Source organism: Macaca mulatta, chromosome 8, assembly GCF_049350105.2.
Source record: "Macaca mulatta isolate MMU2019108-1 chromosome 8, T2T-MMU8v2.0, whole genome shotgun sequence".
Taxonomy (NCBI): domain Eukaryota; kingdom Metazoa; phylum Chordata; class Mammalia; order Primates; family Cercopithecidae; genus Macaca; species Macaca mulatta.
Genome location: NC_133413.1, coordinates 78,806,108 through 78,822,537, shown reverse-complemented (window position 1 = coordinate 78,822,537; position 16,430 = coordinate 78,806,108). Strand labels below are relative to the sequence as shown.

At 37.7% G+C, this 16,430-nt stretch overlaps 1 protein-coding gene across 1 annotated transcript in view; it reads right to left on the bottom strand.

Moving 5' to 3' along the window:
- PREX2 (phosphatidylinositol-3,4,5-trisphosphate dependent Rac exchange factor 2) overlaps positions 1-16,430 on the bottom strand; it is a 282,460-nt gene that overhangs the window by 84,629 nt on the left and 181,401 nt on the right. Inside the window, exon 34 of the mRNA XM_028852724.2 lies at positions 8,865-9,008. Coding sequence (XP_028708557.1) covers positions 8,865-9,008 — 144 coding nt within the window. The remainder of the gene's footprint in view (positions 1-8,864; positions 9,009-16,430) is intronic.

The window sequence follows — 16,430 nt, the reverse complement described above, 5'->3', positions numbered from 1 at the left end:
CACTCTCCCATGATTTTTGCCCTGTGCACATTAAATAAATTTTGTATGCTTTATTTCCTTATTAATCTGCCTATTGCAACTTCATTTTCAGCAACCTTTCAAAGGGAAAAGGACAGGCTTTCTCTCTTAGAGCCTACATTTTCATTAATTACAATAGTTGTAACTGGTTCAACAAACTTCTGGTCCTGAATACACACAGAAAATAAAAGAAACTGTCCCTGATAAAATAATCCTTAAATACATGCCATGTTCACAAGCTGCTATTTGTGAAGGGATTCAGTCTACCAATAGTCATACTTCAAGATAAATTACTCTTACCAGTTGGAACGCTGATGCATTAGAGTAAAATTCCAGTTTCTGCTGTGTGACTTTGGTCAAGTTAATTCATATCTGAAATTCTGAGGTTCTGCATTTTTGACTTGCAAAATAAAAGTACCTACCAGTTATGGTTAATGAGAAAGAATTTAATTAAATAATAGTATTAAGACAGCTCATGAGTATTCTTACTTATTGAATGAGTTTTATTTACTAGGCAACATGCCAAATGCTGTATGGGTACTACCTAATTCAGTTCCGATGAGATACGGATTATGCAGAGTGTGCTTAGCCAAACACAAAGTTTGTGGGACTAAGAGAAGGGTCCATGCAAAACCACTTTGATTTGTGACTTAAAACCAGAAAAACTGGAAGGAGAACAGTGGGATGGCACAGCAGTGGAACTGTGAGGGTAAGGGAGGAGACCATCCCTCATATTGTCTTATGCCCAATTTCTGCCTCCAAAGAAAGAAGAAGTAAAATCTAAAAGGCAGAAATGAAATCCACAGGCAGACAGTCCAGCGCCGCACCCTGGGCCTGGTAGTTAAAGATCGACCCCTGACCTAATTGGTTCTGTTATCTATAGATTACAGACATTGTATAGAAATGCACTGTGAAAATCCCTCTTGTTTCGTTCTGATCTAATTACAGGTGCATGCAGCCCCCAGTCACGTACCCCCTGCTTGCTCAATCAATCACGACCCTCTCACACACACCCCCTTACAGTTGTGAGCCCTTAAAAGGGACAGGAATTGCTCTGTCTCAAGAGCTCAGCTCAGCTCTTGAGACAGAAGTCTTGCTGATGCTCCTGGCTGAATAAACCTCTTCCTTCTTTAACTTGGTGTCTGAGGAGTTTTGTCAGTCGCTCGTCCTGCTACAAGGGGAGAGGGCTGGGAACTAATTTTTATAAAGATCTTGATGGTTCAACTTTGGCCAAATGGCCAGTTCTGTCCCAAATTTTATATAAGAACAAGTATATAAACATAATTTAATATAATTTTAATGAATAGTTCTACAATTTCATAAACTTCCATCTTCGTTACATTTTTGACAATATTATTCCAAATTAACAAGTCAGTTAAAATTCACAACCACATAAAATTTTTTGAAAACTGGAAAAGTGCCTAACAATTTTGCCAAGAGTCTTAGTAAGAATTCTGTGTCACATGTATAGAGTTGTGGGGAATGACCAAAAAAAGATGAGTTTTATATTTAAAAACTAAAATTTGTATGACAGAGAAGAGGAAAGATGACAACATTCCCTATTTTAGCTAAATAACTTGTTTATTAATTGTTATGAAAAACCCAGAACAACATTCTACCAAATTAAATAACATGTTAATTTCAAACATGTTAAATTTGGCATTTCCTTGTCTAGTTTCCTTAGTTCTCATCCATAAAATGATATATTTCTCAAAAGCAGTATCAATGTACTTGGTTGAATATTTAGTTTATTTACTTCTACTACTTTTCAAGCAAAGGAAGAAAAACATTCCATTAAATTTAGGTAGTCAGCAAAAAAGGAAAACCTAATGAATGTTAGAGAAAATTAAAGATTAAATTATTCTTAGACTGAAGCAAGCTACATTTCCACTTACTCAAAATACCTTTCAAGGCTTTCCCAAGAAAGGGATTAATCGGGAAAAACACAGAATCTCTGAAGAATAATTTTAAGAATAGTGTCAGTCTGCTAACACTCTCTTTTGATAGCACACTTTTTTGGTTAAATAAGACACGGCACATGCACTGCTAGAATTCCCCAGAAATGGTCACCATGGGTCACAATTCCTCAGAATTGGTCCCAGTTATTGGGAGAGAAGCAAGATTTGTTGATCCCATTATGACAAATATGTGAGAATGGCCGTGTGATATATAATAATGTTTTGTGATTCTAAATGTCTCAAAATGGAGCCATTTATAACAAGTCACTCAACCCACAGTGAAACTGCTGACTCTTCAAAGTGATAAGCACATGTATGGTGGACTGAGGTGATAAGATGACACCTGCCACGGCCAGGCACCTCAGAGACCCCACAGGAAAGTGAAGCCAAAGGTGGCTGAGATAATGACTATGGACACACTACTGTGGAGAGCCATAAAAACAGCAAGAAACTGACAATGGTTGAGATGCCTGCAGAAGCTTTGCCAGGAGAACTCTGAGGCCTCCTCGCCCTAGAAGCTCTGCCAAGAGATGAGCCGGGACCCCCAACCCCTTGCTGGTCAGTGTTGCCAGGGAAATCCAGGCCTTCCTTGTGCCTCAGTCAGCCTGCAGGCCTCCTGAGCTACTCACCATGGTTTGTTACCCCCATTTTATGTCTGTCTGTGTGTACTGAATATGTTTGCATGATTGTTGGTGTGTGAAAGCCTTGCGATAAACCATGAATTTGAAAGCATTTAATTGGCCATTGAGTCATCGTGAAACCTCCCATCCTCCTCCAATAGCAGTTGGCACAGCTAGGCTGATTGGAACTGTGCTGTCTGAAGAGAGGTGGGTTTACACCTTCACACAGACTCCTAACATTTTGAAAATCTCCATTCTGGAAACTATTTCTTCTTTTGCAAAAAATCTATATTGTTTCAATTATAAATCCTGTGTAAAACCAAAATGGAAAACTAAAAGATTTAATCTTTTTTTTTTTTTTTTTGAGACGGAGTCTCACTCTGTCACCCAGGCTGGAGGGCAGTGGTGCGATCTCGGCTCACTGCAAGCTCCGCCTCCAGGTTCACGCCATTCTCCTGCCTCAATTTCTGGAATAGCTGGGACTACAGGCACCTGCCACCATGCCCAGCTTACTTATTTTTGTATTTTTAGTAGAGACAGGGTTTCACCGTGTTAGCCAGGATGGCTACGATCTACCGACCTCGTGATCCGCCCACCTCAGCCTCCCAAAGTGCTGGGATTACAGGCGTGAGCCACCGCGCCCGGCCAAGATTTACCTTTTAAAGAGCCTAAAGAAGAGTTTAGGAGGAAAAAAAAATTGAATAAAGGGCACTTAGAAAATGACAATGTTTATAACAAACCTTCCCTTTCATTTAAAAGAGAAAGCACTCAAGTTTCTATGTGATTTTTATTATTCTTGGAGCAAAGAAAGATACCTTGTAAAGAGGTAAGACTTAGGGGTAGTTGGTTTGGGTGGCAGCTTTTTTTTTTTTCATAGGAGGTAAAAAAACGGGAATACTGAAGAGCATGCTGGCAGAGACAAGACCAGCATCACATATCCTATTTGGTTTAAGGGAAACTACCATCAGGAGGCCCAGGAAATAGGTATTTAACAACACTTTACAAGGAAGCAATGCTATACTTCAGGACACTGTATCTTCACTACACATATTCAAAGACCTGTATATGATGCCACATTCCTGAGAGGTAGAATACCTGGGTCCAGGAACCAAGGGTGAAAGCAGAAATGATGGTGCTTAACATCTGTCGAGGGTTGAATGTGCCCACAAAAAGATATGACAAAGTCCTAACCCCTTGGGGCCTACAAATGTGGCCTTATTTTTGGTTTGTTTGTTTGTTTTGAGATAGGGTCCCACTCTGTTGCCCAGGCTGGTGTGCAGTAGTGCTATCATAATTCACTACAGCCTCAGCCTCTTAGACTCAAGCGATCCTTCCTCCTCAGTCTCCCAAATAGGCAGGACTACAGGTGTGTGCCACCAGCACCAGCTAATTTTTTTTTAAGAGGTGAAGTCTCAATATGTTGCCCAGGCTGATCTCAAGTTCCTGGGCTCAAGTGATCCTTCCATCTTGGCCCCAGAAAGTTCTGGGATTTCTGAGCTATCACATTCAGTCTTGACCTTATTTTGAAATAGGGTTTTTGTAGATGTAGCCAAATTAAAATGAGGTCCTGTTGAATTATGATAGGCCCAAATCCAATGATTGGTGCCTCTATAAGAAGAGGGCAATTAGTATATAGAAACACAGAGACAGACACACACAGAGGGGAGAAGACCGTGTGAGGACAGGGGCAGAGATTGTAGTTATGCTGCCACAAACCAAGGAATGCCAAGGACTGCTGACAGACACCAAAGGCCAAAAGAGGAAGGAGGAAGCATGGCCTGACAACATCCTGATTTCCAACTTCCGACCTTCAGAACTGTGGCAGAATATATTTCTATTGTTTTAAGCCACCCAGCTTGTGGTAACTTGCTAGGGTAGCACTGGGAAACAAACGCATCATTTCCAATGACTCACTTGGGAAATGTGAGCTTCCAATCCCTGAAACACTCGGTCTGTGAGTTTCCAAGGCACCCACAGCCAAGAAGATCAATCGCCACCTCGGCAAAGCTGCTCCAGCCTAATCATCAGAAGCAGGTAGCACTACTGTTACACAATGGGAGCCAGAAGGAATATGTATGGCACCCAGGTATCTACTGGGGTCCCTCTTAGTACTTCCTTGCACAAATTTGATGATAAATGGACAACTGCAGCAGTCTGAAAAGGTAGAGTAATCAGAGGATCAAGCCCCTTAGGGACGAAGGTATTGGTCATGCCACAGATTAGCCACAGAGACCAGCAGAGGTTCAGACAGAGGGTGAGGCTAATCTACAACGGATAGCAGAAGAGGGAAAACGAGACTCTGTGGCAGCTGTAGACAAGCTGGGGCTGCAAGGGCTATAGCTAATCCATTTAATTTTTCTCTCCTAAATTATCCCCTCCTCCATCCAGAAAGGAGGTCCACGGGAGTCCTGGAAAAGCCTCTCCCAGTCCCTACACAAAGACATGGGTCTGATGGGTGCCAAGCATGGACTACAGAGGATGCTGAGAGAGCCACTGGCTGGGGTCCTCTCTCAGAAATGATGGGCTCATTGCCCGGCTGCTGTGATCGCTGCGGAAGACATCTCGCGGCTGTTCACTCTCCAGCCTTTGCCGGAGAAAACTATCCCACCAGGATCACACCTCCTCCTAAGGGCAGCCTGCATCCTGATGACCTAACAATGCAGAAATATTTTACATTGTTCCTGGCATCCTTGCTTCAGCTCCCCAGAATCTAGACATGCTGAACATTTGTAAGATGAATTAGTCTAATTAAATAAAGATTAGCTGGATAATTGTACAGTGTTTCATAATCCACACAGACCTAGAGTGGTTTCTCACTTTTGGTGGACTCCAGAATCACCTGGAAAGCTTCTAAAATATCCTGGTATTTGGGCTCCACTTCTCAGAGATTCTGCCTTAAATGATTTTGCATGAGGCTGAGCCTGAGTATTCTCTAAAACCTTTCCAAGATCGTTAATGTGCAGCTAAGTACTGAAAACCACTGACGGATCAGGAAAATTAGTCAGTGGGGAGCGTGTAGAGAAGTGACCCTGAATATTTATCCTCTTTGTACTCTCATTTTCTGCCAACTCATAGTTGCTTGCTTTATCTCACCAAGGGCTGAGGGATCCCAACAGCTTTCCCTGTCGTGTAGGAAGCACTTAGGAATACCAGCCAGAAGATTGCTTTAGTGTGACTGGCACATTCTAGCAGTTTGGTTGGTTATGCTTTGCGCTTACTTCCCTGTCCAGCTGTTTCTGTGTTCCTTACCTTGAAAATCTGTATCCCTTTTGTCTGCCTAGGTTCCTGTTCTTCCGCAGTTCTTGCCTTCAGCAATACACATTGGCCTCCAACCCTGCTCACCTCCAATCCTGAAATTCCTGATCTAATAGCTGGTCCCATCTTTGCAGGATGCCCCATCAACCACCGCACCCTCCTTTTCCCAGTGCTCCATGGAGGCAAGCAAAATGAGACAGGGGTGACACATTTGCTTCCTGTTCTACTCTAAGTATATGGTACCACAGACAACTTTAGGAGGGTTGACTTTAGTAAATTTCCTAGGAAAATTTCAAATTCATCCATTTCTTCTATTTTTTTATTTGCTAGCAAAGACTCATGTATATACAAAACTAAAATGCTTTAAATAAACTTTCATTCCAGGAAGAGATGACATTTGGAATCTCTTTCATTTACCACTGCCTTCAATTACCAGATGGTAATCTCTATTCAAACTCGGTCTGATTTTCCTATACTTCTCTCAATCTGGTGAATACTAAGCTACTAATGATTCCTCATGAGAGTTTTATAAAGGCAGAAGAACTTCTGCACCCCTCTTAAATAAACAACCTTATTACTGACAGATTTTTAGTGGCACAGAACGTTTCCCATCTTGTTTACCTATCTGTGACCTCAACTGCAGAAGTATTTCTACCGTTGCTTATTCAAATCATTTTTCATATTTTGCTGCTGTGAGCATACCAAAACCTAATGTTTGCTATAGCTTTTCTTTCAATTACATTTTAAAAGCTATAGTATATGCACTGAAATAATACATATTTAGGGATTATTTTTAAATTGGCTTTTGCCAAAGTTATAAAATAGAGGTTGCTTGCAAAATAATTTTTTGTCTGTGTGTACATTTGCTGTTGGATATGATTATTCAGCTATTTATGGCTGATGTGTCACAGATGCAATAATTTTTTTTAAAGATGCTTAGTGCCGTCTGTCATCTCAGTAATAATTTCAAAGACAAAATTTTGAAGAAGAGAGAAATAAAGGAAAAGAAATGGAGAGTCTTTACAATTGTAAGTCCTGGATAAACCCTATAAAAGTTAACATTCCAGACCAACATCCGTCCCTATCTTCTCAAACTGTCTATCCCTGTAATGGCTATTTATTGAAGCAGAGTTTCACCCTGTTGCCCAGGCTGGAGTGCAGTGGCACGATCTTGGCTCACTGCAACTTTTGCCTCCCAGGTTCAAGTAATTCTTGTGCCTCAGCCTCCCGAGTAGCTGGGATTACAGGCACATACCAACACACCTGGCTAATTTTTGTATTTTTAGTAGACACAGGGTTCCACCATGTTGCCTGGGCTGATCTCGAACTCCTGACCTCAGGTGATCCGCCTGCCTCAGCCTCCCAAAGTGCTAGGATTATATGCGTGAGCCACTGCAACTAGCCCAACATATTTTAGATTAAATTATTCTTCTAACTTGTCTCCAAAGGTCCATTTTTGCCCATTGCTTCTTTTATTCTTCTTCCTTTTCATTACAGAATCTTGGATTACCTACACTGACCCTGTCTATAAATCACAGTTTCTCCAAAGAGAAATAAAAATACCTTCTAATAACTCCTAAAATCATCTCTTCACTGCAATCTTCATCTGTTAAAATGTATTCCTGCCAAGTATGTTTGAGGTACTCACGGTTTTTAAACTATGGTAATTGAATTCAGGGTTTTAAAATAATATGCACGTGGTATGTATTAGTCTGTTTTCACGCTGCTGATAAAGACATATCCAAGACTGGGCAATTTACAAAAGAAAGGGGTCTAATGGACTTACACTTCCACATGACTGGGGAGGCCTCACAATCATAGTGGAAGGTGAAAGGCAAGTCTCACATGGTGGCAGAAAAGAGAAGAGGGCTTGTGCACGGAAACTTCCATTTTTAAAGTCATCAGATCTCATGAAACTTATTCACTATCACTAGAACAGCAGAGGAAAGACCCACCCCCATTATTGAATTACCTCCCACAAGTCCCTCCCACAACACATGGGAATTCAAGATGAGATTTGGGTGGGGACACAGCCAAACCATATCATGGTATAATACAAAATTTTCATTTAGTAGTGAATTTAGATTTCATATGCCTGTCCATTCTTTAGTTATATAGATAGATGGATTTTATTCCCTCTACTCTTCTCATTTTTTATTAGAGCATTGAAATTCCACAGCAAAACCAATGTAGTTCTTGAAAACTCAAAAGAAGAAAAAAATAAAATTCACTATGGTATCATTCAGAGAAACTGATAAAATCTTGTGACACGGCACACATATTTTTTTAGAATGCGGAGGGAAATAATAGACTAGAGGACACTCCACAACAATCAAGACTTCTGATCTTTTTTAGGTAGCATTTTATGACCCCAAAATAAGAAATATTCAAGACCTTCCCTCAGAAACACAGCTCACTACAAGAATTTTCTTGCTCATGCTACCCTTGATTTATTCTACTGTAGACGTTGATAGTCACTCTTAGGAAAAACAAAATGACAAAGGAATATATATTTTCTGATCAAAAAGAAAAATTGACGTAAAGAATTTTAAAAGCATCAATTTAACCACCAAATGATACTGAAAACATTTAACATACATATATGCAGGCATAGATATACATGTGTGATATAATTGAGATTAAAGTATAAATTCTGTTTAATAATCTGTATGCATATATTAACTTTTTCTATCTCATAAAATATTTTAGCCATAAAACTGTAATGACTTTAACATAATTTAACTTACTTAAGCAGTTTATTTAACCCAAATTATTTTATCTTTATTTACACCACTCATGCCTTATTTCTCCATTATAAATAATGCTGCAAGTGTATTTGATAAATATTTAAATAATACATTATTTCCTTAATAAACATTCCCAGAAGCAAATATATTAGCTAAATATTTTCAAATTAATTTTAAAATCCCGACTGTTAAAATCACATTTATAAAAGCTTTAATAAAGATAAAATAATTTAAGTATAGCACCCATCAAAAGAAAAACAGTTTACCTTGCGCAAAAAGAACAGGATGAATTTTAAACCCTCCTCCATTTTTCAATCGTTGAGGAAGTTGTTCAAAATGATAACTATCAACGTAGAAGTAAACTTTCAGAGCTTGCCGACTTCCTTCTGCTTGATATGTAAGAGGAACATCTGAAATGATATTTAATAGTATATTACTTCCTAAAATAAGGATATGCTAGATGGTACTTCTGTTAACCTTCAAAAAGAATCCTGAGAATTACTCGACACCAATATATTAAACATGATCATGTTTATCAAGTTGGGATTCAACATACAGCGCTATTCAATGAAAGAGTATTAAATCAGTTCTCATTAGCTAAAGCAATGGATTTGTTACTATATTATAAAAATTCCATAATAGGAAACTTTGTTACACTTTGACATACCAGATGTCTCACTTAACTAAATGAGGTGTTTAGCTATACATGGTTTGGATTCAAAATCTCCCAGGGCAGCTGCTTCATTCATATTTTAGTCAGAATGAGTCCTTGTGGTATACTTCTTAAGTAGTGTGCAACAAATTGAGTACATAGCAACCACTATCAAAATTAGTATGGGTTCTGCAAGCTCTATTCCCTGAGCACCAGATTGGAAATATATTATCCTTTGTTGATGCCCCACAGTCATTAAAAATTGTCCCAACTCTTGTAGCTATTTTCAAAGATCCTAAATTTAATTACTTTAAAAAAAAACCAATCAACTTGAAAACTAAATTTCAGTAGGAGTATTTCACAATGCTATCATAAATCCTCTCCATTTTATGATACTTATCCATGACAAATATTTCTGTCTCATTAGAAGAGAATGTAAAATCATCCTAAAAGGCTGAACAGTCACAATAACCAGTTAAAAATTAAGGACAAACAAATGGAATTGGCATTTAATACATGTTCCTCACCCAGTATTTATAACTTCTAACCTGCTTCTTGAAATAAAACTGTATATAAAAGTAGAGTTCAAGGTTAAATGGCATTTATGATCACAGATTCCAGGCTCCTTATTAAATTTATTTAATTCTGCATATCAATATGGGAAACATTTCATTAATATCTATTTATCTCCTTTATGCCATATAAAGTACTTATTTTATTTTTGTTATTTTTTTAAAATGAAAACATGAAGCATTTGATTTAGGAAAGAGAATGAACAGGTTTCTCACCCAAAGGGTTGAAAATTAATAGCATTTTAAGAATTGGAAAAATCCTTTCTTTCTGGTTTCTAAAATAAAGACTAAAAGAACTATGGACACTAAAGAAAATACAGATTTATAGCTACTAAATATCTGTATCTTCTAGTTCCCCTTTTCACACACTGTCTCGCATATATATTTTAATTTGTGTTAAATTCCATACCCTTCATCTTTGGCATCAATATAGGCAACCTCTATGCTAACAAATGGATAATGTTATTGAAAGAAAAATAGTGATAATGATACAACAGTTAGAGTTTCATATTATAGAACATAGAACAAATAAAGATGTTATATTAGGAATCAAAGAACTAAAACTTAATGAAAATTATAAAGTATATCAATTTAAAGTGAAGTTTAAACTAAGAGCACTAAAACTCCTGGGCTCAAGTGATCCTCCAGCCTTGGCCTCCCAAAGTGCTGAGATTACAGGCATGAGCCACCACACCCAGCCCATTACCACTTCTTTCAACATCATACTGGAAGTCCTAGCTATTGCAATAAAACAAAACAAGAAAAAAGAAACTATAAAGATTGGGAAAGAAAAACATCAACAACAAAAAAAATGCTCCTGGAACTAATATGCAATTATAACCAGGTTACAGGATACAGGTTAACATAAAAAAGTCAATTCCTTTCTTACATAACATCAGTGAACAAGTGGAATTTGAAATTAACAACATAATACCATTTACATTAGCACCTCCCCAAAATAAAATACTTAAGTATAACTCTAATAAAACATGTACAAGATCTATATAAGGAAAACGACAAAGCTGATGAAAAAATTTTAAGAACTCAGAAAGACATTTTATGTTCATGGATAGGAAGATTCACTATTGTCAAGGTGTCATTTCTTCCCAGCTTGATCCACAATATCAGTGAAACACCAAGTAAAACCCCAACTGGTTATTTCTTAGATATTGACAAACTAATTCTAAAGTTTATATGGAAAGGCAGAAGACACAAAATAGCCAACATAATATAGAAAAAGAAGAACAAAGTTGGAAGACTGACACTCCCTTAATTTAAGACTTACTATAAAACTACAGTAATCAAGACAGCACGGTATTGACCAAAGAACAGACAAATAGATCAATGAAATGGAACAGAGAGCTCAGAAATAGTCCAACACATATATAGTCAACTGATCTTTGATAAAGGAGCGAAGACAATACAACGGAGCAAAGATAGTCTTTTCAACAAATGTTTCTGGAAGAACTGGACATCTACATGCAAAAACATAAATCTAGACACTCACCTTATATCCTCCACAACAATTAACCCAAAATGAACTATAGACTTAAATATGAAATGCAAAACTATATAACTCCTGCCAAATTACGAAGAGGAAACCTAGATGACCTTCGATATACTGATGACTTTTAGAAAGAACATCAAAGGCACAATCCATGAAAGAAATAATAGATAAGTGAGACCCCATCAAATGTAAAACTTCTGTTCTGCAAAAGACAATGTCAAGAGAACGTGAAAACAAGCAACAGACTGGAAGAAAATATTTGCAAAAGACACTTCTGATAAAAGACTGTCATCCAAAATACACAGATAACTCTTCAAACCCAACAGTAAGAAAACAAACAACCCGAGTGTATTAATCCATTCTTTCTTTGCTATAAAAATGTCTAAGAGTGAGTAATTTATAAAGAAAAGAGGTTTAATTGGTTCACGGTTCTATAGGCTGTACAGGAAGCAAGATGCTCACATCTGCTCAGCTTCTGAGGAGGCCTCAGGAAACTTATAACCATGGCAGTAGACAAAAGGGGTAGCAGGCACATCATATGGCAAGAGCAAGAGAGCAAGCGGAGAGGTGCTACACATTTTTAAACAACCAGATCTCATGAGAACTCATTATCATGAAGACAGTACCAAGGGGAAGGCACAACATCATTCACGAGAAATCCACCCCCATGATCCAATCACCTCCACCAGGCCCCACCTCCAACACTGGGGATTACAATTAAGCATGGGATTTGGGTAAGGACACACATCCAAACTACATCACCAATTTTCAAAATGGGCTAAAGACCTCAACAAACAACTATTTCAAGAAGATATAGAGATGGCAAATAATCATATGAAATGATGCTCTATATCAGTTGTTATCAGGGAAATGCAAATTAAAACGGTACTGAGCTACCACTATACACTCATAGAGGGGCCAAAATCCCAAACACTGACAACAACAAATGCTCGCAAGGATGTGGAGCGATAGGAGCACTCATTCATCACTGGAGGGAAAAATGCAGATTTTCCACAAAATAAATATCATTACAGAAAATTTAATCCTTCAGCTAGTTTAGTCCTCTCTCACTAATTAAATAATATGATATGGGGAGTACCTTGTATTTTCCTTATCACTAAAGTGGTTACATTGCCCATTTATGCCTTTGTATTTCTCACCAGACTCCATGCGCATAGCCACTCTGGAAAACAGTCTGGCACTTTCTTGCCAAACTAAGACGCTCTTAACATACGATCCAGGAATCATGGTTCTTGGTATCTATCCAAAAGAGCTGAAAACTTATATCCACATAAAAACCTGCACGTGTGCCTATAGCCACTCTTCATAATTGCCAAAACTTAAAAGCAACCAAGATGTCCTTTGAATGGATAAACTGTGGTACATCCAGCCAATGGAATATTCTTCTGTGCTAAGAGATGAGCTATCAAGCCATGAAAAGACATGAAGGAAGCTTAGATGCATATTATAAGTGAGAGAAGACAATCTGAAAGGCTACATACTGTATGATCCTAACTATATGATGTTCTGAAAAAGGCAAAACTACAGAGAAAGTGAAGAAAATCAGTGGATGCCAGGGGTTGGGTGCAGAGTGGGAGGGAGGAGGAATTAATAGGGATTTTAGGGCAGTAAAAATACTCTGTATGATACTATAATGGTGGATACATGTCAGTACACATTTGTCCAGATTCAGAGAACATACAGCTCCAAGAGTGAATCCTAATGTAAACTATGAACTTTGAGTGATTACGATATAGGTTCATTGATTTTAAGAAATGTACCTCTATGGTGAGGGCTATTGATAGCTGAGGAGGCTGTGCATGTGTAGGGACAGGGGTATGGAAAATCTCTGTACCTTCCTCTCAATTTTGCTGTGAACCTAAAACTACTCTAAAACTATAAAGGCTTTTTAAAAAGTGCATAATACTCACGTGGAGTTGAAAATTGTTGCCTTTTATTTGTGGAAATTTATTAGCTACAAAAACCAAACTTGATAATTAGGACTATATAATATTTAAATGCTTCAAAACCAGTATTGCAAGAGGAAAAGGTCTCTGGTAGCATCCTATAGAGGGATTCATCCCACAAAGGAGTTTCAACAGTGCCATCCCCATCCCATCCCTGTAAACATAGCCTCTAACCATTGAATGGGCCCATGAGTTTCAAAATAAGTCTTCGACTAAAAAGCTGTTAGTTTCCTCTGCCTGGGTTGTTCTTCCCTGACTTTTTGCAGAGTTGGGTCTTTCTTATCCTTCAGATCTCAGCTTAAAAGCTACTTCTGCAGAGAATCCTCCACCAGTCACCCCTTGAAGGGCTGCCTCATCTTTTTTCTTTATGCATCTGCTTATTTCCTTCATAGGATTTATCACAGTTTTATCTTTATATTGATTTCTTGTTGATTGCTGATTATTCATTCCTCATTCATTATTGATTCCTAATTCCTTATTCCGAACTAGGCCGTCAGTTCCATGAAGATGGGAACCATGCCTGTCTCATCCATGATGGCATCCACACCTCCAAGCACAATGCCTGGCCCATATAAGGATAGTGGGGACTCAAACATATTCATTTTCCTAATAATGAACTACTATAAAATTACCCATATCACCGTTGAAAAGAAGACCTGCTGTCATTACATTATTCTCCTAAACTGATGCAGATTTTCCACAAAATAAATTTAATTATAATTTACCATTTAGCTAGTTTATTACTCCTTCACTGATTTGTGTAATAAGACATGAGAAGCACCTTGTACTTCCCTTATTACCAAAGTGGTCAAATTGCCCTTTTACTTCTTTGTATCTCTCATTAGCGTCTAAGCTCCATGCCAAAAAAGCCTTGTTTCATTTGCACACCATGATATCCCTAGAACTTAGTTTAGTAGTTAGCATGCTATATATATTTAATAATTATTTCTTCAATGAAAACAAACTGTTTTTAATCAAGACATTTGAGTTCTACTTGCTTGGCATGCCATAATTCTTCAGAATCTCATTATTCTTTTCATGCAAAAGTGAGATTATAGGTGATGCTATAAATATAGCTTTTGAGAAGAAGCAAAGTAATTAAGTAAGAAGGGTGGATTCAAATACTTACTGAATACTAGCATAGCCATATATGATGCTAGAGTCTTTCAAATACATTATCTTATTTAAGTCCCTCAACCCTGTGAGTTAGGGAAAGCTACAGTTCTCATGCTTAAAGATAAGAATGGAGCCAAGATTTGGACTTGGATTTCTTGACTTCAAAGCCAGTGGTATCTTTACACCTTCATGCGTCCCCACTCTCTGTACTTAGTCCTCCCTCAAAGGTATGCAGTCAACTAGTCTCCATCCCAGTGATATGGAATTAATTAGTGAATCTGACTTCTCTGCATCTAAGTAACAGGAAGATCAAACTACATGCAATGCATAATAAAGCTTCATTTCCTTACACCACTTAAATAAGATGTGATGACCTTTGATTACAGAATAATTTTATTTCCTGCATCAACTTAAAATAAGAATTATATTCCTATCTTCACTCTTTTTAGTGTTCAATAGTGCAGCATTGGAACCAGCCCCTCACTAGGGAACTATTTTCAGAAGTTGAGGTTACACTTTGAAGAGATACATTAAAATGTATTGCCAAATATATTCAGAATGCCTGTATCTGTTATAGTGACATCTACATTTACATACTATTATTACTTACATGGGCTCAATTATTTTTTATATTTAGTATGTGTTTCAAAGTTAAATCTTTCACAGTAGATAATAAGCAAGTATTTTATCAAGCTTATGATATTGGTTCTTCTCCTTCTTGTTCAACAGACCATTTGCCAATAATGTCATAGAATCATGGAAAACAGTACTCCTGTGAACTTATAGTTCCTCAGGCAAAACTTTAAACAACATATTGGGTTATATCATGAAAATAGAGTTCTCTCTGCTTGCAGCAAAACTATGCCCACATTATTCAAGTAAATGAAAATATATCCTATTCTATACATATCCACAGAAAACCACACAATTTACTCAAATAATATTATCCTTATCAAATAATACCCTCTGCCAGAAAAATCCTTGAATAAATGCAACCTAAATTTCTAACTTTGTACTTCTTGTTCTCTTCCTCATTCATCAGAGGAAATGAAACTTTAATAATATTCTGTTCTCTCTATTTTCATAAATTAAACAGCATTGACACTGCTTTATTTTTAAATAATCTCCACAGCTACCCTCCAGGCCAAGTCACCATCCTCTCCCACCTGGATCATTCAGTAGCCGTCTAACTGATCACTCGGCTTCTGCCCTTGGTCCCAGAGTAGTCTGTTTAACACAGCAGTCAGAGACAGCCTTTTAATATGGAAGTCACATCCCATAATTCATCTGTTCAATGGCATGGTTAGGAAGCAAAGCTTTTTCAACAGGTGGCAAGCCCTGCATAGTCTGGCCTCCTTGCTGTTTCCAACTCTTTTTCTGTTCCCCTCACTGGCTCCACTCCACCTGTGTAGGCCAACTTCCTATCCTGAGAGCATGCCATGTCTGCTTCCAGCCTCAGAGTCCAGTAAGCCCGGGACACTGCTCCTCCGACACCTCCACAACTCCCTCCCTCAACCTCTTCAGGGTTCTGCTCTCCTTTTAGGTAAAGATTCCTCCTTACCCCATTCATTATCTGCAACCTTTCACCTGCCCCTTCATTGGTATCTTTTGCTCTCTTTTGTTTCCCTATATATCTTTCACATAATTGCCTTCTAATTTATTATAAAATAATTTTGCCTATTATTTATCTCTCCTCACCTTAACTTAATCCCCATGAGAGATATCTATCTGTTTAGTTCTCTACTGAATCCAACACCAAGAATTGTCTTGGCAAGAAGCAGGCATTTAAGGAGCTTTTGATACATGAATAAATGAATGATTATCATCTTAAGTCAGATCATGAATCAAATGAAAATGTATGGAGTCCTTATTTATTGTACTAGACATTAGGAATGTGAGAAATAAAACCTGAATAAGCTTACACCTTCTGGCCTAATACATATGATACTCGTACTTTTGAAAAAACAAGAGACATATAAAAATAATAACAAACTACTGAAGATTTATTAGACTGATCA